General features: G+C 42.6%; 1 protein-coding gene across 1 annotated transcript; it reads right to left on the bottom strand.

Annotated features, from left to right (window-relative positions):
• Nucleotides 1-1,045: 1,045 nt before the first annotated feature.
• LOC137333848 (ferroportin-like) lies at nucleotides 1,046-27,709 on the bottom strand. The gene is made up of 7 exons (XM_067998241.1): nucleotides 27,668-27,709; nucleotides 26,645-26,804; nucleotides 21,613-21,728; nucleotides 19,561-19,687; nucleotides 7,937-8,200; nucleotides 6,473-7,189; nucleotides 1,046-1,642 (listed from the first exon to the last, which is right to left on the bottom strand). Exons 1-7 carry the CDS (start codon nucleotides 27,671-27,673, stop codon nucleotides 1,290-1,292), a joined length of 1,743 nt encoding a protein of 580 aa, XP_067854342.1. The 5' UTR covers nucleotides 27,674-27,709; the 3' UTR covers nucleotides 1,046-1,289.

Genomic DNA, 27,709 nt, shown 5'->3' with positions numbered 1-27,709 from the left:
ACACCGGTCAGTACAGCTTTGGATCCATTGTTGCAAAATAAATCCACTCCTTTTAGATCCACCCTGCAATTTTGTTTCAGAATAAAATCTACCAGAGTTGGGTTTAGAGAGAATTTATTTCATTGAATTGGAAAATTTGTTTTGATAAGGGAGACTCGGTACTAGGATGGATTCACTGGGGTTGGATTTGTTATGGGTTTATTTCATAACATCAACACCAAACTGCGAATCAGTAGTAAAAGCACCAGTTACTGTTTGAGGTCTGATGACATGCAGAGGGAGAAAGGTAGTGGCATAAATGGGCAATTTTCCTGAGGTGGAAAATACAATCGTAGAAACTGACTGGATATGAGATAGATTAGCTTGGGATCAAATCAAGTGTCAAGACTGCGTGCTGGAAGTGGTATCAGTGGCCCATAGAACAGAATAATTTCTCCAAATGTATGAGAAGCAAAAGAGAATCAAACATTAACAGAATAATAAGGAACATTTGGAATATTACAAAGAAAAATACAATTTAAAATAAGTTATGTCTGGTATTCTAGGTAACAGCATATTCATTGTGCATTTTACTATGCTAATCGGCAGGATGAGGGCAAAAGGCCAGGGGTAAGTTTCCCACTCCATTTAAAATTCTCCATATAGAATGTGCAGAATAGTCAAATATTAGGTCCTACAAATTATATTTTTGATTCAAAATACCCACAACCACAATTTCCTTAACATTAGAAATAGGACAAGGCAAATGTCCCAAAAAGCGGTTGAGTTACTTCAATTATCATTTCTTGCTGTCCCGGCAATAACCCCTCTCATCTCGAGTTTTGTCATTTGTGGTATGATCAAGTTACCAAAAAAAGAGCTGACTTTTCTTTACATTTTATCTAAACTGGTTACTAAGGCAATATTTATGCAACTTATGAAAGCACAAATTGTAGTCAATATGACCCAATTATATATCTTCCTGATAGGCTGGAACAATTCAGTTTTTGAAATATTGTGCAGTTTTGTTTTCAACATATATAAAGTTTCTTCAATGTCTACAGGCTGATTTATAAAGATTTAAATAGTTTATTCTTTTAGGATCTGCTGTAAATGCCTTTATGCGTAAACTTTTGTTAGGTATAGTCAAAATAGTTGCATTTATATTTCGACATCAGTGGCGGCAGATAGGCAGTAGTTGAATATTTAAGAATCTGCCGTGTCACAATAGGAAGGAGTTAGAAAGAATTGCCATTTTCTTCTGTCAAAGCTGTACAAAGGTGCATTCTGGATTGGTAATCAGTGAAGTCTCAGGTGAGCCATACTCCTGTATTGTATGCATCCTGGGATGTTTGAGGAAATTCAGCATTTTCCACTTTACTAGTAGTCCTTTTTGCTTTTCTATCCCGCTCCAATGCCACCTGGCCATTACTTCTTTTTGTGTATATAAAATACATTGTGTGTCCGGCCATTACAAACGTAACTGAGATAATAACCAAGAGCCCGAAATGTTGAGGATTAGGTGCTGCCATAACCATAATAAAATGAAGCAGATCCATCAAATAGTTCATTGAACTCTGTACACCATTTACAATTCCTCGCTGAGGTTCTGGAATATTCTCCTGTAGAAGTTGAGTTACCGTCAGGTCAAAAGCCCAAAGACCTAAAAAGGAAACACAGTTTTGTAATCTTGTTCTGGGTAAGCTGATTGTTATGAACCAGTAGAACAGATTGCTTGCATGATCCAATATTGCACAAGACTTGCTGAGTAAAATCATTTAATCCCATGTTTATTATACAGCAGTTCAACCAAGAACGTGACCCTAATAATTTTTCTTTTATTTTTGTCCACTCTTAGTAGACAACTGTGAAGCACATCGTTGCAAGAGGAATCATTGCCACTAATAGCCATGCAGTTCCTCTATAATTTCAGGAAAACAAACAGAATTGAAATACACCATTCAACTATCCTATTGCTAGTACAATGCATTTTCCTAAAAATCTACCTATATGGCTTCAAGTTCTGGCTGATAAAAATTTATGTTTGGTGTTTTATTTTTATTTATTATCTAGACAATTATCTATTTTTCTTCTAATTGTTTACATGAGGCTGTGTTTCAAATGTTCCTTATTCATAGATGTGGAATTTGAAGAAATCTTACAAATTGAAAGGAAAGAAAAGCAATGTACGCAAAAAATTTGCATTTTGTCCAAAGTCAGGTTGTTCGCAGCAGTGTCCAGGAGGTTAATCTTTAATTCCTGGAGATTCTAGGACAATCCTGATAGGTTGGTAAGCCTAGGCTTACTCACATGTAGAGCTTTCAGAATGCACTGCCCACAGAGGCCTAGGGCCACCAGAATCCCAGCCCGCCGTCAATGAAATCCTGTAGCCAAAAAGCACACTTACTCCTTCCAAAAGCAGATCACTTAGAAAGAGTGATAAGTTAGGTGTCACACATCTGATACAAAACACAAACACCAAGGGGCAGCACCAAACCAATTCAAGCTACTTACTCACAAAGTAAATCATAAAGAAAATCAATGCCCTGCAGTTGACTTTAACATTTTGCTGAGTATTCATTTGCCAATGGTTACAATATAGCAGAAACACAGCATAAGATGGCAATCGATGGTGTTGAAAGAAATGTGTATGTAAGTGTACGACAAGGTGGTTTTCCCCCTTTAAGAGATGGTGAAAGTATAGCACTCTTTCAAAGGCATCTGGAATTAGTGCTTGACACACCAGATTTAATTGTTACATTGCTGGTACTGCTGTCGATTGGTGTTTCCACTGTTATTTTGCCATTGCTTTGCCTTCTTGGTCATCAATCTACATGCAGAGGCATCTTTTCAGGGTGCAGTTACACAACACAGAAGTTATTCTGGATCGCTGGGATGTTGTACTGATCCCTTGATCAGCCCAGACATGTAATGCATTGCTTCAAGATACTAATAGCATGTTTGATACTTCTAGTTGTAAATGTAAGGAATCTTACAACACCAGGTTATAGCCCAACAGTTTTATTTGAAAATCACAAGCTTTCGGAGGCTTTCTCCTTCGTCAGGTGAGTGTGGGATTCCTTGAAGGTTACTGCATATATAGTCAGAGAACAATGCCTGGTGATTACAGATAATCTTTCCAACTGCCCGTTGTCAAGGCAATCAGACAGAGAGACAGTACATACAGGAATACTGAATATACAAATGGTCCGAACCCAAAGACAGAGAGAGAGAGAGAGAGAGAGAGAGAGAAACATCCGAAAGGAAGAGAGAATGACCAGTTGAATTCAAAACAGATAACTCTTTTTTCGCTGGTGGGGTTACGTGTAGCGTGACATGAACCCAAGATCCTGGTTGAGGACGGCCTCAACCAGGATCTTGGGTTCATGTCACGCTACACGTAACCCCACCAGCGAAAAAAGAGTTATCTGTTTTGAATACAACTGGTCATTCTCTCTTTCTCTTCCTTTCGGATGTTTCTCTCTCTCTCTCTCTGTCTTTGGGTTCGGACCGTTTGTATGTTCAGTATTCCTGTATGTACTGTCTCTCTGTCTGATTGCCTTGACAACGGGCAGTTGGAAAGATTATCTGTAATCACCAGGCGTTGTTCTCTGACTATATATGCGGTAACCTTCAAGGAATCCCACACTCACCTGACGAAGGAGAAAGCCTCCGAAAGCTTGTGATTTTCAAATAAAACTGTTGGACTATAACCTGGCGTTGTAAGAGTCCTTACATTTGTCCACCCCAGTCCATCACCGGCATCTCCACATCATCACTCCTAGTTGTAGACTAAGCTTCAATGTACCTACACTCCACTGTCTGTTTTAGTGCATAGGTGTCATGAGCCAGCACAGCATAGGGTAGCCTTGGTCTCCCTGGTGCCATCCCTCCACTCTTTATTCCCCCTTAAATAAGAGTGACATAGATGATTACCTTAAAATAAATGCATCACAACAGCTTCAGGGTAGCAACTATTATTCTGTTCTAATAAAAACAAAAAATGCTGGAAACACTCAGCAGGTCAGGTAGCATTTGTGGAGAGAGAAACAGAGTTAATGTTTCAGGTCAATGACCTTTCATCAAAACATCATTATTCTGTGCTGTTGGTCACATAACATGTAAAATCCCTTTCAGGTCATAAAGGGCATAGTATTGTGCACAGAGGCCCAAAAAGCAGCATGGGTGTAGTCGATGACCCTCTGGACTGTAGGAAAGCCAGCAGTTCTGTAGAATTATGTTGCCCTCTTATGTTACTGCTTTGGTCAGTAACAAAAGTGATGAGGTCATTGGCCCTGCTGAATAATGCAACTGTAATCTCCATGATACATCTTTGAGCAGCAAACTAGCTGACACTGCAGATGTCCCCAGTGCTAGCCTGGAAGGAATCCAACACATTAATACTGAGAACCACGCTATCTTCGACAGCCACTGACTATACTATATGGACATTACATGTTGTCCAAAGGCCTTCCTGAAGGAGATGGCACAGCCTCCATGCTAAACCTTAACCGCTTGAGGCAAATGCTTTTGTCATTATCAGATAGCTGTGACTAGTATGTAGCAGAGTAATGAGACTTGATGGCAAACCAAACGAGCCACCTAACCTCACGGACAGGCCTTTCTTGCTTATGCTGGTTCGTCTTTGCCAAGTTCAGTGCAATGAATGCAATCCCCATAGTGCACAAAAACTTAGCATGGGAAGGAAAACTGAAATCAATTCACCTTCAAATGAAGACTCCAAGGGGATCATTTAAATTTTTGGCAAAAGTGTAGAACAGGCGATATTGGATCGGCCACCCATTATACACCTTCCTCAATTTTCCTTTCCATTGACTTCACTTCAGAGCACATCTCCAAAAATCAGCACTGAATAGAATTTTCTTTATTAGTATCAATAAACATTGTTGTTTAAATGTAGTTTCCTGAGCTGTGAATGTAGGATCACATGATATAGTACACACTATTATACATGCTTAGAAAATATTTTTTAAAATGCCCCATCAGTCTGAAAAAATCAATTTGATCAAATTGAGAAGTATTTTTCCTTTTGTTAATCCAATTTGATTTATTAAAATTGTTACTGTGAGGAATTTTCACTATGGAAGCATAGCTGTTATTCCCTCCAATTCATGGTTTCAGTCAGGCTAAGTAGTGCCAAGGTGTTTTCCCACAGGGAGAGAAAATCAGAATGGAATCAATCTCATGCATTTCCAAGTGTCCAAAACTAGAGTGGCATAGCCAGGTGGCACAGTGATATGATGCATTAGAGCCATTTCAATGTTCTGTGCCATGGAGTGATGGGATACCAGTTTTTCCTGCTCCTTTTCCATCTCCCCATTTCAGCTGTGCTACACTGGAGAGGTATGTAGAAGAGGTGAGGCAACACCAAAGGAGGGAAGCAAACTGGAGAGTCATCTCTTATCTGCTCTTGCATACCTCCTTGCAGCAAATTTCTATAGGTCCGTTGTAAGAAAACAGCAGAATCTGATTTTATGTAGATATGCTGAATAATTGATTACTTGTGTCTCTATAGCCTGCATTTTCAGGAATACTAGGGGTAAAACGACAAATTCTGACGTATCTTTTCTCTTATGGTTAAATATGCTAGTCGATCACCCATGGCATTACTCACGGGTAGTCATGGACCTGGGCTACAGTTGCTGATGCTTAACAAAAATCAAGATGGTAGCTGGAACCACTTTTTAAAAAAAATTAAGCAATGTAATTGATTCAAATTGCCGTATTTGAGTTGGTTGCTTTTCTGTGGGTCTTTCCTGATCTCTATTTCAGTCAATCAGTATGGTTCAGTTTCTTACTTAAACAGAAAAGCACAATATTTAATTTTTTCTGTCATGGACAGATTGAATGTGCTACCCTACACATTTAATGTGTGACCTGCTACGTGCAAGACTTTTAATTAAATATACAGTTACATACAAACATACATATACGCATACAAAGATTTAAGTATATTTAGGGAAAATAGGTATTTGTACAAAATGTTCTTCCTTCCTCTCTTGAAGTCAATAAGTGACTAGGAAGAAGAGTGATTGGCACCACTAAAACTGCAGACCAGCATGGATTCAATGTGTTCAGGGGGAGGGGGAGGCATGCGAGAAGGGGATAAAACTGTCAAAAAAGAATGCCAGAGCTGCATGCCATGGTTTGATGACTGTATTGCCCACAAGGTCAACATTCTAACCTTTGCTCGGCTATCCTAAAAGGAGGTGAGCACAGATCAGTAATTTATCCATAGAGGTGGGGGGGAAAATAGAGTCACCCCAGGTGGCTCGTGCATATCTCACTGTAACCAGTTGTAAAGTGGCACTGGTGGAGGACTGAAAGATCACCAGCCCATTTTTCAGGCCAGGACAGTGCTTGGCACAGGTAGAACAGGAGGACAAAAAAAGGAACAGAAAATAACGTTTTTTTGTAAAAAAACGAGCGGCAAATACTTAATTAACACATTGTTATTTCACTATAAACTCACCAATTCTTGCAGATATAACACCAGAAAAAAGTAAACTGATAGAGACGTAGGAGTCTGGATAATTCCCAGCTGGGAGACTGTCATACAGCAAGGTGTTATTTGTCCAGTGAATAGAAGAACGATCCGACAGCAATGGCTGATTCATATTTGTGCTAGGGAGGTAGGAATGCAATTGATTCATCTCTGTATCTGGAACAGTCCGGTTCTCTAATGAAACATTGGTATGTGAAGATGTCGGAGTGGTGCTCACATCCAAGGGGCTGCCAGGTGCAAAAACAGAAAACACACAAAGCAACAAACAGCCTAAGTGCAGGCAACTGGATATGACTCCTGTAGATACCAAGCCACAACATTTTCGTAACAAAGTGAACAAAATAGTGCCCATTAAGCCGACAATGGTAGAAACGCCCATGAGGAGACTAAGAAGTGAGCCACTTATGCCTTGAGTGTAGGCATACCCTGTGGTGATACAGTCAAACCCCAAAACTGTGGTGTACAGAAATGCTAAGCTCATTCCTGCTAGGTAAACCGACTGCTGGTAGTATGCTTTCCAACCGATTTTGCTGATGTACAGCATCCTCTGTATCCTTCGTAGAGCAGTATAAAACCCCAGAAAGTTTTGCTGAGCAGATAACCTGGCATTATAGTCTGAATCTGATGAGATTGGGGTTATTTCTGATCTGCTGTTGCATCCATGCTTGGAGAACTGCTGAGCATCTATGAACAACACAATATTAAACAATCTAATGAACAGTTACATCACCAAACTTTCCATTGCTTTCAAGCTGTCTATCTCTACACAATGTTTTCAAAACTACTGAGACAGAAATATTCTTAATACAATTAAACAGTATCTCATGAGATTTGTTTTTGAATCATTTTATTCATAATGGAAAAGGCCTATGGCAAACTGCTTGGCAAGTAAATTTAGAGTGACCCAAAATGTAATGAATATTAATTTATGTTTAGCAGTGAACACTCCCCCAATGGCTCAGTTCAGAATTGTAGTGCCTAGCGTGAAAATGAACCATACAGACCAAGAAGATTCTCGGTTCAGTCCGCAAATTATCCTCTCAGCGTCTCTGGGCTAAGGAGGAGAAGGCAAAAATCAGCCAGTGTGGAATGTCCTGCTGTAGAATTCAACTTTGTGGCACCCATTCTGGACCCCAAAAATGTGCAAGAAACGCATTGCAATTTCTACCCCATAGTGCTTCTATGAATCTTCTTTCATGTCAACAACAAGCCAGAACAGATCATTCAAAATGAAAAGTGATTCTGACTGACTGGTTAATTGATCAAGAAATAAAGAACATACATTTTTATAGCGCTTTTCACGTCTTCAAGATGTCCCAATGCACATTGAATTACTTTTAAAATGCAGTCACTGTTTTGTAGACAAACGTAGCAGCCAATTTGTACACAGCAAGGTCACACAAACAGCAAATGAGATAAATGACCTTTTACCTTTTGTGCTTATAGTCTCTTTTGTTCTTTCAGAATAGCTAATCTGTTCTTCATACCGTTCTGGTCCAGCCTTAAATGCAAGAGCAGGGACCATTCTGTAAACTCTTGATAGACAAATAAATTCAACCAGCAGTGAAACTAAGGTCCAGCCAAGAATGAAGACACAACCAACTACATTTGATGCTGAAGTCATGATCTGGCCCACAGTCATTGCAGCCAGGATGTTGACAACTTGATCTATTCTCCTCATAACAGCATTCAGATCTGTAATGAATATTAAATTAGGTTAGGAGAATAATAATAATACTAGCTTTATATTTATGATACATCAGGTTGTCAAACTAGATGAACAAAGTTTACACTCTATGCACTGTGATGAGAAAATCCCCCACTTTCAAAGATTTGTGTACATATACCCCCAGGCTTCTGTTCCTGCACCCCTTTTAGAATTGTACCATTTAGTTTATATTACCAATAGCTCGTATCAGATTTTTCTGCATTTGAATCCTAATTTCAGTCTTTGATAATTCATATTATTTTAATAACAAGACACAAGCAGTGTTTATTACATGAAGAAAAAATAAATTCAAGAGAAATAAATGATTTGGGGGAAGAATTTTTTTCCAATGGGATAGACGAAGAAGGATGTGGGGTTGGAAGTCGGTAGGGAGATACGGGTGGTGAGGGATACAAGGAAGTGATCAGAGAAAGCTAAAGGGGAACCAGTGGATGTAGCATATTTGGATTTCCAAAAGGTATTCGATAAGGTGCAGCATAAGAGGTTGCTACGCAAAATATGGGCTCATGGGGTTGCGGGTAACATATTAGCATGGATAGAGGATCGGTTAACGGACAGAAAACAAAGAGTAGGGATTAGCGGGTCATTTTCAGGCTGGCAGGCTGTAACTAGTGGGGTGCTGCAAGGATCGGTGCTTGGGCCTCAGCTATTTACAATCTATATTAATGGCTTAGATGAAGGGACCGAGTGTAATGTATCCAAGTTTGCTGACGATACAAAGCTAGGTGGGAAAGTAAGCCGTGAGGAGGACACAAAGAGTTTGCAATGGGATATCGACAGGTTAAGTGAGTTGGCAAGGAGGTGGCAGATGGAGTATAATGTGGAGAAATGTGAGGTTGTTCACGTTGGTAGGAAGAACAGAATTTTTTTTAAATGGTGAGAAACAATTAAATGTTGGTGTTCAGAGGGATTTGGATGTCCTCGTACAAGAAACTCAAAAAGTTAGCATGCGGGTACAACAAGCAATTAGGAAGGTAAATGGCATGTTGGCCTTTATTGCAAAGGGGTTGCAAGAGTAAGGAAGTCTTACTACAATTGTACAAGGCTTTGGTGAAATCTCACCTGCAGTACTGTGTACAGTTTTGGTCTCCTTATTTAAGGAAGGATATACTTGCCTTAGAGGCGGTGCAATGAAGGTTCACCAGATTAATTCCTGGGATGAGAGGGTTGTCCTATGAGGAGAGATTGGGTTGAATGGGCCTATATTCTCTGGAGTTTAGAAGAATACGAGGTGATCTCATTGAAACATATAAGATTCTGAGGGGGCTTGACAGGGTAGATGCTGAGAGTCTAGAACTAGGGGGCATAGTCGCAGAATAAGGGGTTGGCCATTTAAGACTGAGATGAGGAATTTCTTCACACAGAGGGTTGTGAATCTTTGGAATTCTCTTTCCCAGAGGGCAGTGGACGCTGAGTTGTTCAATATGTTCAAGGCTGAGATAGATAGATTTTTGGACTCTAGGGGAATCAAGGGATATGGGGATCGGGCAAGAAAGTGGAGTTGAGGTCAAAGATCAGCCGTGATCTTATGAATGGCGAAGCAGGCTCGATGGACCGTATGGCCTACTCCTGCTCCTATTTTTTATGTTCTTATGAGGCCTTGTCTATGATTGACACAATGGGGTGAAGGGGCCACGTGAGATGGCAGGGTCAAGAGGGTGGCCGTAAATTTGGGTAAGAGAGTTTATATGGAGGGAGAGGTTAAGAGAGGACAGGAGGGCAGTGAAATAAGAGAGAGGGAAAGGTGAGTTGAGATGGAGATTGAAATCATCGAAGATGAGGAGATGCTCAGTGCAGAGGCTGAAGGAGGAAATGAGTGAGGATATCTCAGTGAGAATCTTGGGATAGGGCTTGGGAGGAAAGTGGAGAAAGAAGATTTTGAAGGTGAGGCAAAAAGGGGTGGAAAAATGTGAGGTACTTGAAGGAGAAGAAGGTGCCAGAGGAGTCGAGGGGGGGATGGGGGGGAAAGAGAGAGGAGACCAAGGCATGATTTGCAGGGCAGGTGGTGGAAAGTATAACCTGACATGGGGGCCTCAGTAAGGGGTGTATTGCGACCCATCTGCCCACTTTTGTCAAAGCCAGGATGTCAACGTAATTATCTACAATATGATTGTGGACATCAAGGTCCTTGTTCCCGAGATAGCAGACGTCCAGGAGGCAAACGCAGAGAGAGGTGGTGATTATTGATCTGCAGCACAGTCCAATAGGGTAGCAGTGTGTGAGATGATTGGGAGGGGAAAGAGATTGGTGAGATTAGCCCCCAGTTGGCGTGCTGGGCGGGAAGGTCAGCGAGAGAGGAAGAAGGAATAATTGGAGTTGCTGTTCTCAGGTGCAGGAAGTGTCGTCAGCTGGAGGAGCTCGAGCTCCAGCGCACAGTGGCTGCAGTGTGTACCATCCACAGGATGCGCTGCAGCAACTCGCCAAGGCTTCTTCGGCAGCACCTCCTAAACCCGCGACCTCTACCACCTAGAAGGACAAGAGCAGCAGGCACATGGGAACAACACTACCTGCACATTCCCCTCCAAGTCACACACCATCCCGACTTGGAAATATATCGCCGTTCCTTCGTCGCTGGGTCAAAATCCTGGAATTCCCTTCCTAACAGCACTGTGGGAGAACCATCACCACACGGACTGCAGCGGTTCAAGAAGGCGGCTCACCACCACCTTCTCAAGGGCAATTAGGGATGGGCAATAAATGCCGGCCTCGCCAGCGACGCCCACATTCCATGAACGAATAAAAAAAAAGATTTCGGAGCTTAAGCAGCAGCTGGCATCATCACTGTGTATCTGCGAGGTTGAGAGCCATGTGGAGAGCACGTTTTAGGAAGTGGTCACCCCGCAGCTTAAGAGAGTGCAGGCAGAGAGGGACTGGGTGACCGCCAGACAGACAAGGAGGACCAGGCAGCTAATGCAGGAGTTCCCTGTGTGCATCTCGCGCTCTAACCAGTATTCAGGTCAGGAGAGCAATAGTGATAGGGGATTCAATACTTAGGTGAACAGACAGGCCTTTCCGTGGCCGCTGACGTAATTCCAGGTTGGTATGTTCCTCCCTGGTGCCAGGGTCAAGGATGTCACTGAGCGTCTGCAGAACATTCTGTGGGGGGAGGGTTAACAGCCAGAGGTCGTGGTCCATATCGGTACCAATGACATACGTAGAAAGGGGGATGAGGTCCTGCAGGCAGATTTTAAGGAGTTAGGAAAGAGATTAAGAAGCAGGACCTCAAATGTAGTAATCTCCGGATTACTCCCAGTGCCATGCACTAGTGAGTATAGAAATAGGAGGATAGAGCAGATGAATGCGTGGCTGGAGAGATGGTGCAGGAGAGAAGGCTTTAGATTACTGGGACACTGGGACCAGTTCTGGGGAAGGTGTGACCTGTACAAGCTGGACTGGTTGCACCTCCACAGAGCTGGGACCAATATCCTCGCGGGGATAGTTCTGTGGGGGGTTTAAACAAATTTGGCAGGGGGATGGGCACCAGGATGCAGCAATGTAAAGGAGAAACAAGGGGCACAAAGGATCAGGGGAGAAAGATAGCACTAAAGCAAGTAATTTGTACAGTATTAGGTGGGATCAGACTAAGAGAGAGTACAAGAAAGTCTAAGACTGGTTCGCAGTACATGTGTGTAAATGCACAAAGCCTGGTAAGGAAGGTTGGTGAGCTACAGGCACAAATAGCCACATGGGAATACAATGTTGTGGCGATAATGAGACCTGGCTCAAAAAAGGGCAGGAATGGGTACTAAATATTCCTGGATACAAAGTGTTCAGGAAAGATAGGGAAGGAAAGCAAGTAGGCTGGGGTGGGGGTGGTGGCAGTATTGATTATGGAGAATATTGCAGTGCTGGAGAGAGAGGATGTCCTGGAGGGTTCAAGGACAGAATCTAATTGGTTAGAATTAAGAAATAAAAGAGGTGCCATTAAACTACTGGGTGCATTCTATAGGCCTCCAACTAGTGGGAAGGATACAGAGGAACAAATTTGCAGGGAAATTACAAAGAGGTGCAAAAGCTATAGAGTAGTGATAACTGGGGACTTCAACTATCCTAATATAAACTGGGATAACAATAATAATATAAGGGGCACGGAGAAGGAGGAATTTTTGAAATGTGTTCAGGATAACTTTCTTAACCAGTACATTTCCAGCCCAACGAGGAAGGAGGCATTGCTCGACTTGGTTCTAGGGAATGAGGCAGGCCAAGTGGAGCAAGTGTCAGTGGGGGAGCAGTTAGGGAACAGCGATCAAAGTATCATAAGATTTAGAATAGCTATGGAAAAGGACATGGAAAATACTCAATTGGAGGAGGTCTAATTTCAATGGGATGAGGGTGTATGATAGATGTCAGGTTGATAACAAGTGAGAACCAGGCAGAATTTAGAAAGTTCTGAGGGGAAGTGAAAAAGGAAATAACAGGGGCAGAGAGACAGTATTACAAGGGAAAAGCGTAGAGCAGCGGAAAGAAAGTGTACTTTAGGCACTACAGATAAAATAAAAACTAGAAGGCGTAAGGCGATTAACCCAGCATCAAAGCTGAAGGTCAGGCTAGGTTGTGTGGCCCAACTAAGAGTTCTATATACAAATGCACGGAGTATAAGGAATAAATTAAATGAACTACAGGTTCAAATTCAAATTGGAGGGTATGACATGATAGCTATTACTGAGACTTGGCTGCAGGATGGTCAGGATTGGGAACTAATTATACCGGGTTATAAGGTCTACAGGAGAGATAGGGAAAATGGAAGAGGGGGAGGAGTAGCCTTAATGATTAGAGATGAAATCACTTCAATGATAAAGGAGGATATAACGAGAGGTAAGCAGCCAACAGAGACCTTATGGGTTGAATTGAGAAATAGGAAAGGATCTAAGACTATAGTGGGAATTGTATATAGGAGCCCTGGCAGCAGCTCTAAAGTGCTAGATTGTATAAATGCAGGGATTAGACAAGCGTGTAAGAAAGGCATAGTGGTCTTAATGGGGGACTTTAACCTTCACATAGATTGGGAAAAGCAGACTAGCAACTGTCAGAAAGGTAGTGAATTTCTTGAGTGTGTCCGGGACAGTTTTCTGCAGCAGTATGTCCCAGAGGCAACAAGGGGGCAAGCCATACTAGATTTAGTAATGAGTAATGAACCAGATTTAGTTAACGGCTTAACTGTGCGCGAACATCTATCCAATAGAGATCATAATATGATCGAGTTCTAGGTAGTGTTTGAAAGGGAAAAAAGTGAATCAGCTGCTAAGATTCCAGACTTGGGCAAGGTCGACTTCAACGGGATGAAACAGAGACTGTCCACAGTAAACTGGGCAAATCTGTTAATGGGTAAAACGACTGATGATCAGTGGGAAATGTTTAAAGAAACATTTAACGTGATACAGAATTGGTTTATACCCCTGAGGGGCAAGAACTCTACTTGCCAAAAAAAAACAGCCATGGACAACTAAAGAGGTAAGGGACAGTATAAGACATAAGGAAAGGGCATACAAAAAGGCAAAAAATGGCACAGATCCTGGCGAATGGGAAAGATACAAAGATCAACAAAGGGTCACAAAACAGATAGTAAGGGCTACAAAAAGAGAGTATGAAAAGAAACTCGCAAGGGATAACAAAACCAATACGAAGAACTTTTATAGTTATATTAGGAAAAAGAGGGTGGTCAGGAGCAGTGTTGGCCCCTTAAAAACTGAAAGTGGGGAAATGGTGGACATGTTGAACAATTACTTTGCGTCAGTATTTACAGTCGAAAAAGAGGATAGCATGCCAGAAATCCCAAGAAAACTTATATTGAATCAGGGACAGGGACTCGATAAAATTAACATAAGTAAAGCAACAGTAATGAAGAAAATAATAGCACTAAAGAGTGACAAATCCCCAGGACCAGATGGTTTCCATCCCAGGGTTTTAAAGGAAGTAGGTGAGCACATTGCGGATGCCCTAACTATAATCTTTCAAAGTTCTCCAGATTCAGGAACTGTCCCTCTAGATTGGAAAATTGCACATGTCACTCCGCTTTTTAAGAAAGGAGAGAGAGGGAAACCGGGGAATTATAGACCAGTTAGCCTAACATCTGTTGTGGGGAAAATGCTGGAGTCTATAATTAAGGATAGAGTGACTGAACACCTCGAGAATTTTCAGTTAATCAGGGAGAGCCAGCATGGATTTGTGAAAGGTAGATCGTGCCTGACAAACCTGATTGAATTTTTTGAAGAGGTGACTAAAGTAGTGGACAGGGGAATGTCAATGGATGTTATTTATATGGACTTCCAGAAGGCATTTGATAAGGTCCCACATAAGAGACTGTTAGCTAAGAGAGAAGCCCATGGAATCGAGGGAAAAGTACGGACTTGGTTAGGAAATTGGCTGAGCGAAAGGTGACAGAGAGTAGGGATAATGGGAAGGTACTCACATTGGCAGGATGTGACTAGTGGAGTCCCACAGCGATCTGTCTTGGGGCCTCAATTATTCACAATATTTATTAACGACTTAGATGAAGGCATAGAAAGTCTCATATCTAAGTTTGCCGATGACACAAAGATTGGTGGCATTGTAAACAGTGTAGATGAAAACATAAAATTACAAAGCGATCTTGATAGATTAGGTGAATGGGCAAAACTGTGGCAAATGGAATTCAATGTGGACAAATGTGAGGTCATCCACTTTGGATCAAAAAAGGATAGAACAGGGTACTTTCTAAATGATAAAAAGTTAAAAACAGTGGATGTCCAAAGGGACTTAGGGGTTCAGGTACATAGATCATTGAAGTGTTATGAACAGGTGCAGAAAATAATCAAGAAGGCAAATGGAATGTTGACCTTTATATCTAGAGGACTAGAGTACAAGAGGGCAGAAGTTATGCTGCAGCTATACAAAATCCTGGTTAGACCGCACCTGGAGTACTGTGAGCAGTTCTGGGCACCGCACCTTCGGAAGGACATATTGGCCTTGGAGGGAGTGCAGCATAGGTTTACTAGAATAATACCAGGACTTCAAGGGTTAAGTTCCGAGGAGAGAGTACACAAATTGGGGTTGTATTCTCTAGAGTTTCGAAGGTTAAGGGGTGATCTGATCGAAGTTTATAAGATATTGAGGGGAACAGATAGGATGGATAGAGAGAAACTATTTCCGCTGGTTGGGGATTTTAGGAGTAGAGGGCACAGTCTAAAAATTAGAGCCAGACCTTTCAGGAGTGAGATTAGAAAACATTTCTACACACAAACGGTTGTAGAAGTTTGGAACTCTCTTCCGCAAACGGCAATTGATACTAGCTCAATTGCTAAATTTAAATCTGAGATAGATAGCTTTTTGGCAACCAAAGGTATTAAGGGATATGGGCCAAAGGCAGGTATATGGAGTTCGATCACAGATCAGCCATGATCTTATCAAATGGCGGAGCAGGCACGAGGGGCTGAATGGCCTACTCCTGTTCCTATGTTCCTACAATAGACTGGTGGCCAACATAAAAGCGATTTCAAAAGTCTTCTACAGGCATGTAAACAGTAAACGGGTAGTAAGAGGAGGGGTGGGACTGATAAGGGACCATAAAGGAGAACTACTCATGGAGGCAGAGGGGATGGCTGAGGTACTAAATGAGTACTTTGCATCATTCTTTATCAAGGAAGAAGATGCTGCCAGAGTCTCAGTAAAGGAAGATATAATTGAGATATTAGATGGGTTAAAAGTTGATAAAGAAGAGGTACTTGAAAGGCTAGCTGCACTTAAAGTAGATAAGTCACCCGGTCCTGAAGGGATGCACCCTAGGTTGCTGAGGGAAGTAAGGGTGGAAATGCGGAGATACTGGCCATAATCTTCCAAACATCCGTAGATACGGGGGTGGTGCCAGAGGACTGGAGAATTGCAAATGTTACACCCTTGTTCAGAAAAGGGTGTAAGAATAATCCCAGCAACTATAGGCCAGTCAGTTTAACCTCAGTGGTGGGGAAACTTCTGGAAACGAAAATCCGGGACAGAATTAACAGTCATTTGGATGAGGATGGATTGATTAGGGAAAGCCAGCACGGATCTGTTAAAGGCAAACCTGATAAGAGTTTTTTGATGAGGTATCAGAGAGGGTAGATGAGGGCAATGCAGTTGATATGGTGTATATGGATTTTCAAAAGGCTTTTGATAAAGTGCCACATGGTAGGCTTATCAAGATTGCGGCCCATAAAATAAAGGGGGCAGTAGCAACATGCATACAGAATTGGCTAAGGGGCAGGAAACAGAGCGTTAGTGGTGAACGGTTGTTTTTCGGGCTGGAGGGAGGTGTACAGTGGTGTTCCCCAGGGGTCGGTACTAGGACCACTGCTTTTCTTGATATATATTAATGACTTGGACTTGGGTGTACAGGGCACAATTTCAAAATTTGCAGATGATACAAAACTTGGAAGGGTAATAAACAGTGAGGAGGATAGTGATAGACTTGAAGAGGATACAGACAGGCTGGTGGCATGGACGGACACGTGGCAGATTAAATTTTACGCAGAAAAATGCGACGTGATACATTTCGGTAGGAAGAACAAGGAGAGGCAATATAAACTAGAGGGCACAACTCTAAAAGGGGTACAGGAATTGAGAGATCTGGGGGTGTTTGTGCACAAATCGTTGAAGGTGGCAGGGCAGGTTGAGAAAGCAGTTAAAAAAGCATACAGGATCTTGTGCTTTATAAATAGAGGCATAGAGTACAAAAGAATGGAAATCATGATGAACCTTTATAAAACACTGGTTCGGCCACAACTGGAGTATTGTGTCCAGTTCTGGGCACCGCACTTTAGGAAAGATGTGAAGACCTTAGAAAGGGTGCAGAAGAGATTTACTAGAATAATTCCAGGGATGAGGAACTTTAGTTACGTGGATAGACTGAAGAAGCTGGGGTTGTTCTAGGAATAGAGACGGTTGCGAGGAGATTTGATCGAGGTATTCAAAATCATGAAGGGTCTAGACAGAGTAGATAGAGAGAAACTGTTGGCGGAAGGATCAAGAACCAGAGGACATAGATTTAAGGTGATTGGTAAAAGAACCAAAGGTGACATGAGGAAAAACATTTTCACACAGCGAGCGGTTAGGATCTGGAATGCACTGCCCGAGGGGGTGGTGGAAGCAGATTCAACCATGGCTTTCAAAAAGGAACTGGATAAGTACTTGAAAGGTAAATATTTGCAGGGCTACGGGGAAAGGGCGGGGGAGTGGGACTAGCTGGATTGCTCTTGCATAGAGCCAGCGTGGACTCGATGGGCCGAATGACTTCCTTCCATCTAAGGAGGCTGCACCAGGTGCTTTGATGGGCCCTACGGGGAATGCTGAGAGAGGCACAGAGGGTCTGTCGGCTTATTCAAGGGGATTCAACCCATTAAAATTGAGATGAGTTGTTTAATGTCATTCATTCATCCAAAGATTACAAGATCATGGGAACCTGGATTTTCATGGACAAAATACAGAGGCATTATTGCCAATGCTGGAAATATAATCAAGATCAAATTGAAACTAAATACTATTCATTTCTAGGCAGTTTTATAAAACACATACACATTCCATAACATACATAACATATTTCAAGAACAACTACATGTTGATAAGACACAAAGTGAATTATACAGAAATGAATTAATTATTAGCAGCAGCTTCATCACAAAAGGGGTTTATTATGTACATAACTAACCTGCTATGAATGTTGGAAGAGGGCATAATTATTAGCAGTTAGATATTTTGCATAACCAAATTTCAGATGAAGGAAACATAAGACTAATGGCACTCATCTCAAGAGACAAACCACAATTATCCACTCACAATAGTATCACCTACAATTAGACACATAGGGCAACAATTTATTTTCCCCTTAGAGACTGTAAAGAAAATCAAAACTTAAATGCAGAAAATTATAGATTTAACCACCACTGCATTTGCATGTCCCAAGCACAGTGAAAGAACAGCACTACATAAACCAAAATATTTTTGTTCTGCAAATTAGTGTAAAATCTAGTTAGATGAACACAAGATAAATGAATAGAGATGAGCACTAAATCGGAATCTAAACAGAACTGAATGAAGTCCCTTCAAAATAGTTTGAAAAAGAAACCCCTGTCCTGTCAAACAGTATGTTCATTCTGCACAGAGGAAATGCCATTTCAATATCCTACAGAAAGTTTCTCTCTTCCATGCATCTACAGAAAGAAATGGTGGAGGCTCAGCTACATTTCTTCATTAGGACAACTGCAGCATAAGCTACAGCGGTAAATTTTTAATTCTAAATTGAAAGGCTAACCTCTGGCAATCTAATCGCAAGAGGATGGAGGCCTCATTGTGAGTATTGTACAATCCTATCCCTAGTAGTTTAATGGGGAAGGTTTCAAATAGCCTCAAACTTCCACACCATCTCCACCCAATCCTCAGTCCATCGCTACTGTAACCCTTATAGGAACATAGAAACAGAAGTAGGCCATTCAGGCCCTGAGTCTGTTTTGCCATTCAATTAAATCATGGCTGATCTGTACCTAAACCCAATTTACCCGTCTTTGACTCATATCCTTTGATACCCTTACCTAACAAAAATCCATCAATCTCAATCTTGAAAGCTTCAATTGACTCAGCATCCACAGCCTTTTGGGGGAACAGAGTTCCAGATTTTTACTACTCTTTGTGTGAAGAAGTGCTTCCTGATTTCACTCCTGAATAGCCTGGCTCTCATTTTAAATTATGCCTTTGTCACTTCCAGACTCAATTATTCCAATGCATTCCTTGCCAGCCTCCCATCCTCCACTGTCCATAAATTCAGATTGTCCAAAATTCTGCTGTTTACATCCCATCCCACACCAAGTCCCACCTGCTCATCATCCCCGCCTTGCTGACCTACATTGACTCCCAGTCATTCAATGCCTCCTAATTAAATTTCCTGTCCTTGTCTTTAAATCCCTCTACAGCCTTCTTGTCTCTAAACTCCTCCAGCTCTACATCCTCCCATGAATGCTCCACTCCTCTGACTTTGTCATCATCTGCACCTCCCCCCTTCACCCCACCAATGGAAGCTGTACCTGCAGCCACTTCCACACTCTGGCATACCCACCCTAAACCCCTCCACCTTTCCATCTCCCTCTCCTCAAAGCTGTAAACAGGAGCAATAGATGTCAATATTACTCCCAAGTGAGTTGACAGCTATTTGCTTTTGCTTTTTACCATTTACTGGTACCTTTGTCTGAAGAACAGAATTTGCTCTCAAGTTATGTTTATCTTTTATCGATACAAATGACTTCAAAGGTCACATGTGGAGCTTATTTTTACATGGTAATGCATGAACAGGATCTACACACATGGTTCTCTGTAGCTGTCTTACCAGCAAGTCCACTCCTGTTGCATCCTGTGATTACAATAATCCAGTCCCTCTGAATGGCAATTGTCAAAGCTGTGCTTGCAAGGTTTGCTGCATCTGCTAGACCGATGACCACCATGTAACAGACCACCTTGTGTGAGTTACATTAAACAAATGGGCAATAGATAACAGAAATGCTACTCATACATTTACACATGCAATAACTAACACTTTTATGGGATTTAATTCTTAGCTTTTATTCCGGCTTTAAAAAAATGGTAACTTTTCTAATCTTTTGAGTTCTTAAACATGAAAACATATATACCAATTTAAAATAGACAGTATAAAGCTGAAAATTCATATTTCTCAAATCTATTACTGAAGTTCTCCATCAACATCAAAGGAATGTGCTTAACTATAATCAGTGTTCTGCTTTTTATTGTTTGGTTGCTGACTCTGGTAGTGAATTACTGACATGCAGAATGTATTTTTCAGTCATCTGCTCATCTAGTGACAAGTCCTTCCAGTTAAAAGGGATGTGTTCCAAAATATCATTGCTGTTGGCTGCCAATGTATTAATATAAATACCCCTCAGCTGGTCTGCTAACACTAATATATACTCTTATGATTTTTTAAAGATTATATCTGTGGAAACAATCTGATTTTTCTTAGACTCCTTAATGCCACTTTACATAACCAGTTGGGAATCAGTTTCACTTTTTCTGTGCATAGTTTTAAACTAATCCCAATAACAGCTGCCTTGAAATTGGAACAACTGCAGCACCGAGATGTCAAATGGTGTACAGTTTTATTGTCTATTTGACCCTTTTTCTCCCAACAATTTGCCGGCGCAGGCTCGATGGGCCGAATGGCCTCCTTCTGTGCCGTAACCATTCTATGATTCTATGAATTTCCAGAATTTCTATTACCTTCAATGGGAAATGGCTGGAATGTTTTCCTCTGCTTTTTAGGGGAAAGTGTTAGGATCACGTCAGTCTATTGCTGCTATTAACATTGATGTAGATTTCAAAATGAAACTGCTTTACCATTGTGGCCAAACATGTAGTGTGTCCTGCGCTGTTTTGTTCATTTTGATGATTTAGCACAACAGGGTCTGTAAATCAAGGCCCACATTCACAAAACAAACAAATATTATTGTGTAACTTTTATTCTTTGACGGCATTTTGCAAAAACAAAACCTCAGGCAACATACTGAGTGGGAACTTCCTCTGCTCGCATCTGAAACCCTATTAAAGGTCTTGAGTCATGTACAAACTACTTTTTATAGCAATGGCACAGACATTCCAAACAGTTAGCAAATATTTATTTATAACTTCAGTTCTGGAAAAAATTACATTCTTCGGGTCCCTTGTGGTGCTTCAGTCTACCGTTATCAGTCCTTAAGTTTTAGTGGTGCATGTTTTTACTGCAATTAAAATAATAAAAGGGGGAAAATACATCAATCCTGATTTTTAAAAAACACATCAGCACCACATAACAAGCCCAATTACAGCAGATCAAGGAGGTCATCAAAAATACTATTTAACATTAATTATATTTTAAAGTATTAATTTGGGTACATGGGATTAAATGGAAACAATGGTCCTGAAAACCCACAATCTCACTATGCTGCCATAACAATGGCGGAGTGGGACTGCCAACGTGTCCAAGAATGAGGTCCCTGACCCTGTCGAATTTTCTGGGGTCAGGCAATTCGTATCTTGTTGGCAGGTGTCTGCTTCAGTTTTGGCATTGTTGGGGGTCCATGTTTGGTGGGGGGGGGGGGGGTCCGGAAAATGTGGCAGTGGCCCAGCCGCTTGGGGGCAAGGCCTGCGGTCATGCCTCCATTTAAAATGTCAGGTTGCAAGGGAAGTATATGCAACAACTCTCTGCTCCCAGGAAATCTCAGTGCAAGTTCCAATAGGGTGGAGATCAGGCATCATCAGGTATCACCCCAATTTCTGCTATTGAAGGTCTCTGCCCACCAAGAATCCATCAGTAAGTTCACAGATTTTCGCAGCCAATATGTTTTACTTAGTTTGGAGTTATAAAAAAAATTCCTCAACAAATACTTACAGTTAACCATCCATCCCAGGTTTGTTCAATCCATTTCTTGTATGAAAATACCAAAATCAGGATGATACTGCAGAGAATGACGGAACCATTCTGAATAAACAGGGATCCATGAGCAACTAAAATATGATTCATAAAGGATATATTAATTTCAAACTAATTGTGCAGAAAGGTTTTCTCTGAAATAAATTAACACAGGCCTCTGATTCCTTGTACTTTTGTAAGCCCCCACCAACAGTGAATTTAGAATAGAATCATAGAAGTTTACAACATGGAAACAGGCCCTTCGGCCCAACATGTCCATGTCGCCCAGTTTCTACCACTAAGCTAGTCCCAATTGCCTGCACTTGGCTCATATCCCTCTATACCCATCTTACCCATGTAACTGTCCAAATGCTTTTTAAAAGACAAAATTGTACCCGCCTCTACTACTGCCTCTGGCAGCTCGTTCCAGACACTCACCACCCTTTGAGTGAAAAAATTGCCCCTCTGGACCCTTTTGTATCTCTCCCCTCTCACCTTAAATCTATGTCCCCTCGTTATAGACTCCCCTACCTTTGGGAAAAGATTTTGACTATCTACCTTATCTATGCCCCTCATTATTTTATAGACTTCTATAAGATCACCCCTAAACCTCCTACTCTCCAGGGAATATAATGGTTTACTACCAGAGTTTGGTTTCCACTGATAAAAGTAGCAATTTCAAAAAACAAAGCATTCTGATAAATGTTCGACAGTGTTAGGCATTTTGATTACATAATAATTTTGAAATCTGACTCTACCATCCCATCCCTGGGTATGTTCTGTCCCACTGGCAGGGCAGACCCACCAGAGGTGGCGGTACAGTGGTATATGGTCAGGAGGGAGTGACCCTGGGAGTCCTCAACATTGCCTCCGGAACCCATGAAATCTCATGGCTTCAGGTCAAACATGGGCAAGGAAACCTCCTGCTGATTACCACCTACCGCCCTCCCTCAGCTGGAGAATCAGTCCTCCTTCATGTTGAGCACCACTTGGAGGAAGCACTGAGGGTAGCAAGGGCACAGAATGTACTCTGGGTGGGGGACTTCAATGTCCATCACCAAGAGTGGCTCGGTAGCACCACTATTGACCGAACTGGCCGAGTCCTGAAGAGCATAGCTGCCAGACTGGATCTGCAGCAGGTGGTGAGCGATCCAACACAAGGGAAAAACCTACTTAACCTCGTCCTCACCAATCTACCTGTCATAGATGCATCTGTCCATGACACAGTCCTTGTGGAGACGAAGTCCTGTCTTCACAGTGAGGCCACCATCCAACGTGTTGTGTGGCACTACCACCGTGCTAAATGGGATAGATTCAGAACAGATCTAGCAGCTCAAAACTGGGCATCCATGAGGCGCTGTGGGCCATCAGCAGCAGCAGAATTGTATTCCAGCACAATCTGCAACCTCATGGCCCGGCATATTCCTCACTCTACCATTACCAACAAACCAGGGGATCAAGCCTGGTTCAAGAGGAGTGTAGAAGAGCATGCCAGGAGCAGCACCAGGCGTACCTAAAAATGAGGTGCCAACCTGGTGAAGCTACAACACAGGGCTAGATGCATGCTAAACAGTGGAAGCAACATGCTGTAGACAGAGCTAAGCGATTCCACAGCCAACGGATCAGGTCAAAGCTCTGCAGTCATGGCCACATCCAGTCATGAATGGCGGTGGACAATTAAACAACTAACGGGAGGAGGAAGCTCCGTGAATATCCCTAGCCTCAATGATGGCAGAGTCCAGCATGTGAGTGCAAAAGACAAGGCGGAAGCGTTTGCAACCATCTTCAGCCAGAAATGCCGAGTGGATGATCCATCTCAGCCTCCTCCCAATACCCCACCATCACAGAAGCCAGTCTTCAGCCAATTCGATTCATTCCACGTGATATCAAGAAACAGCTGAGTGCACTGGATACAGCAAAGGCTATGGGCCCCGACAACATCCCGGCTGTAGTGCTGAAGCCTTGTGCTACAGAACTAGCCGCACCTCTAGCCAAGCTTTTGTAATACAGCTACAACACTGGCATCTACCCGACAATGTGGAAAATTGCCCAGGTATGTCCAGGTATGTCCTCTCCACAAAAAGCAAACATGGATAAAAGAGCTGAATTCCAGAGGTGAGGTGAAAGTGACTGCCCTAGTAAAATTGAAGTCAATGGGAATCAGGGGGAAAACTCTCCAGTGGCTGGAGTCATACCTAGTACAAAGGAAGATGGGAGTGGTTGTTGGAGGCCAATCATCTCAGCCCCAGGTCATCGCTGCAGGAGTTCCTCAGGGCATTGTCCAGGGCCCAACCATCTTCAACTGCTTCATCAATGACCTTCCCTCCATCATAAGGTCAGAAATGGGGGTGTTCGCTGATGATTGAACAGTGTTCAGTTCCATTCGCAACCCCTCAGATAATGAAGCAGTCCATGCCCGCTTGCAGCAAGACCTGGACAACATCCAGGCTTGGACTGATAAGTGGCAAGTAACATTCGTGCCAGACAAGTGCCAGGCAATGACCATCTCCAACAAGAGAGAGTCTAACCACCTCCCCATGACATTCAACGGCATTACCATCGCTGAATCCCCCACCATCGACAACCTGGGGGTCACCACTGACCAGAAACTTAACTGGACCAGCCACATAAATACTGTGGCTACAAGAGCAGGTCAGAGGCTGGGTATTCTGCACCTCCTGACTCCCCAAAGCCTTTCCACCATTTACAAGGCACAAGTCAGGAGTGTGATGGAATACTCTCCACTTGCCTGGATCAGTGCAGCTCCAACAACACTCAACAAGCTTGAAATCATCCAGGACAAAGCAGCCTGCTTGATTGGCACCACATCCACCAACCTAAACATTCACTCCCTTCACCACCGGCGGACCGTGGCTGCAGTGTGTACCATCCACAGGATGCACTGCAGCAACTCACCAAGGTTTCTTCAACAGCACCTCCCAAACCAGTGACCTCTATCACCTAGAAGGACAAGGGCAGCAGACATATGGGAACACCACCTGCACGTTCCCCTCCAAGTCACACACCATCCCAACTCGCCGTTCCTTCATCATCGCTGGGTCAAAATCCTGGAATTCCCTACCTAACAGCACTGTGGGAGAACCTTCACCACACGGACTGCAGCGGTTCAAGAAGGCGGCTCACCACCACCTTCTCAAGGGCAATTAGGGATGGGCAATAAATGCCGTCCTCGCCAGCGATGCCCACATCCCATGAACGAATAAAAAATATTGCATGGGCAGCAACGCCCTTCGACCATTCAATCAAGTGACCATTTTTTGTGTGCGATTCCAGGCATTCTGGAATTGAGGTGCTGGAGGGACTCTGGCATCTATGGAATCATAACCCCAGCAGGAGTCAGTGCCTTCAGGAAAAAAGGGGAGAAAATTGCAAAAAGAATGTCATCAAGAAAACATATATGCTGGTGTAAGCTCCTGTCACTACCTTGTGGAGACCTGATAGCCTAGTCACATCTCAAACATTGCTTTACTGTATCCCAGAATCCATGTTGCACAATTTCATTCAGTTTAATAGTCTTAATGACATCAAACTTTACTGAGTGTTGGAGATAAAGAGGGCATTTCTCTGCAACCTGCCAAACAGGACAGCAACATTCTACAGGCTTTGTGGAACACTATGTTGCCAACTGCGACAAGTAGTGCAGACCTAACCAAGGAGATGGAAAGTTTTAATCAAAGGCTTGCTTCCTTATCGACAGATAGGTGTGTGACATTGTGGTGAAACCTTCTCAAAAGAATTATTGATTCTATCAGCACTGAAGATACCACATTTGTAACCTACTTATTTCTGCCTATATTTGCCTGTAACGGTTCAGATGCTTTTTGTCTTTCAAATGGGAAGTTACAGAGTGGTGTCATCACCAAAAGAACATCACTTCTCTTAGTATCTATTCGGTCACCCATGAAGAGAAGGAAGAGAGAGGTGGGGGAGGGGTGTAAGCACACTCCCCTTCAGAATCCCACTGCAGATATTATGTTCAAACAATGTATGAACATTTATCATGACTAGATGCTCCCTCTGAGGAAGTCACATGGGACAGGATTTTAAATGGGGAAAATGGGTGGGTTGGGCGCAGGGGGGCATTGAAAATTGCAACAATTTCAGACCCGCCTCCAACCCGCCCATTTCCAGATTTCACCAGGCCAGGACGAGGGGCGGGCAACCAACCCGCTCTTAGGAGGCAGGTTGGTCACTAAAACTTTTCAAGGAGGCTGCGGGCCATTTTGAAAGGTTCTGTGATTTCATCCTCTGGGGGCTGGGATTCCCGGGCCTTCTCCTTCACGCCATGTGAGAGGAGCCAAGAAGGCCTGAAACTGCAGGTAAGTGCCTTTATAGCACAGCTTATGAGCCCGGAGGAGCAGGAATGCTCCCCTCAGGCCCAACAAGCCTACCTGCAGTGACTCCCCCCAGCCATCGCTGACCCCCCCTCAACAATCGCGACCCCCAATCCCGAACCCCCCCCCCCCCCCCCCAGTGTCTGACACCCTATCAACCCCCCCCCCATGACCCTGATCCACCCAATGACTGACCTCCCCCCCCCCCCCCCCCACCGATGACCCCCATGCCCACCAATGTCTCCACCTATCCATACAATCTAAGGCTTACCTGAACACTTCCCTGAAGATGTCCTCTTCCTTGGTCTGCTCCCGTCCGACTGAGACCAGCCTGTCAATCAGGCCGGCCTGTCAGACGGCAAACCGACAAAAAAAAAATGCCCTTATGTCAAAATCGTAAGGACATCCGAGAAACCTGTACTTGCAGGTTTCCCGCCGCGATTCGACCCCCACCACCCAGGCTAAAATCATGGCCATGATGTTTTGTCAACAGTTTTAATATTGTAGTCAGAAAGAGGCTTTTCCACATTTAACATAAAAGTAGTCATTGCAACTCATGATGTTGGTAGTTACAACATAACTGTTTTCCCCAGTACAATTTTGGATTCTATAATACGGTACATATATGTACGTAACTACACATTCTGCCGTGTTACCTTTAATTCTTGGATTCCTGTCAACCCAGTCTCCAACCAATGCACCAAAAACTAGCACAGATCCTGCTACTACCAAACCAACCACAGCAGTTAATAGCAGGTTATGTCCATACAGTTCAATCAAAAAGACAGATATGGCAAAATGCCACATGCGGTCTCCCTGAAAGACAAAACAAGAAGTGAGATTCTGAGCAATTACAGCTGTGTGACAGTACTAAAAATTACAAAAATAGTGCACGCATATTTATTAAAGGAACAGTACGCCTTCATTGATCTTATTGGCAGTAGATTTTTTAATTTAGAGAAAATGTGAGTTACAGGCCTAGCATTCTGCAATTTTGAGAGGGCTGGCTTTTCAATTGTAGGTGGAATAAGCAGGCTGCAGATGCTCATTTTCACCCACTTACTTGTAAGATGATTTAAATTCCCAGATACTACCAGTAGAAACTGGGCAGGTGGGCATTTAAAATGCTCTTGCTGACTTACCTGCCAATTTCCTACCTGCTTCGCGTCTAAACTGATTTAAACTTGCTCTTCTGAGCAGGTGGCAAAAGCAATGTTTTTCTTTAGATATGTAGATTGGGGTCCGATGACATAGAAATGCTCAAAAACCAAGTGGATCATTGGCTTCAGAATAGTTTGCCTCTATGCATATGGAGCTATTTTAGATTGCAACAAGGAAATATTGCACCAGTGGAGTAAGGATTAATGATACCCTGTGCTATTTGTGCAACAAGTGACTGTTGTACCTTTTCATATAGGCATTTAAAAATAACATTATAAAAAACAGTACCCTTTGGAACAACCAAGGTACATTATACACTGATAAGGAAAAAAAAGATATACCATTGTTTAAAATTTTCTACAATCACACAAATTACAATTTTTAAAATGTTCATAAGCTTGGGGCAAGTTTATAATTTTATAAATTAGAAAAACCTCAACACCAAAAAGGTCTGTTGTTGTGTTTTTAAATGTAATACATAAACTCAGATTTAGTAATTTGAGAGGTTTTTTGCTTACCCACATTGACAGCGCCCCACTGACATAAATCAGACACCTTGG

This window comes from Heptranchias perlo, chromosome 2 (genome assembly GCF_035084215.1).
Source record: "Heptranchias perlo isolate sHepPer1 chromosome 2, sHepPer1.hap1, whole genome shotgun sequence".
Classification (NCBI taxonomy): Eukaryota; Metazoa; Chordata; class Chondrichthyes; order Hexanchiformes; family Hexanchidae; genus Heptranchias; species Heptranchias perlo.
The sequence above is the reverse complement of the archived record's forward strand: the minus strand, read 5'-3'. Positions and strand labels throughout refer to the sequence as shown.

Coding starts and splice junctions, on each gene's coding strand:
- LOC137333848 (XM_067998241.1), bottom strand. Junction 21,729..26,644: donor CAGGAATCCAAGAATTAAAG/GTAACACGGCAG, acceptor ATCATATTTTAG/TTGCTCATGGATCCCTGTTT. Junction 1,643..6,472: donor TGTTATATCTGCAAGAATTG/GTGAGTTTATAG, acceptor TTTCCTTTTTAG/GTCTTTGGGCTTTTGACCTG.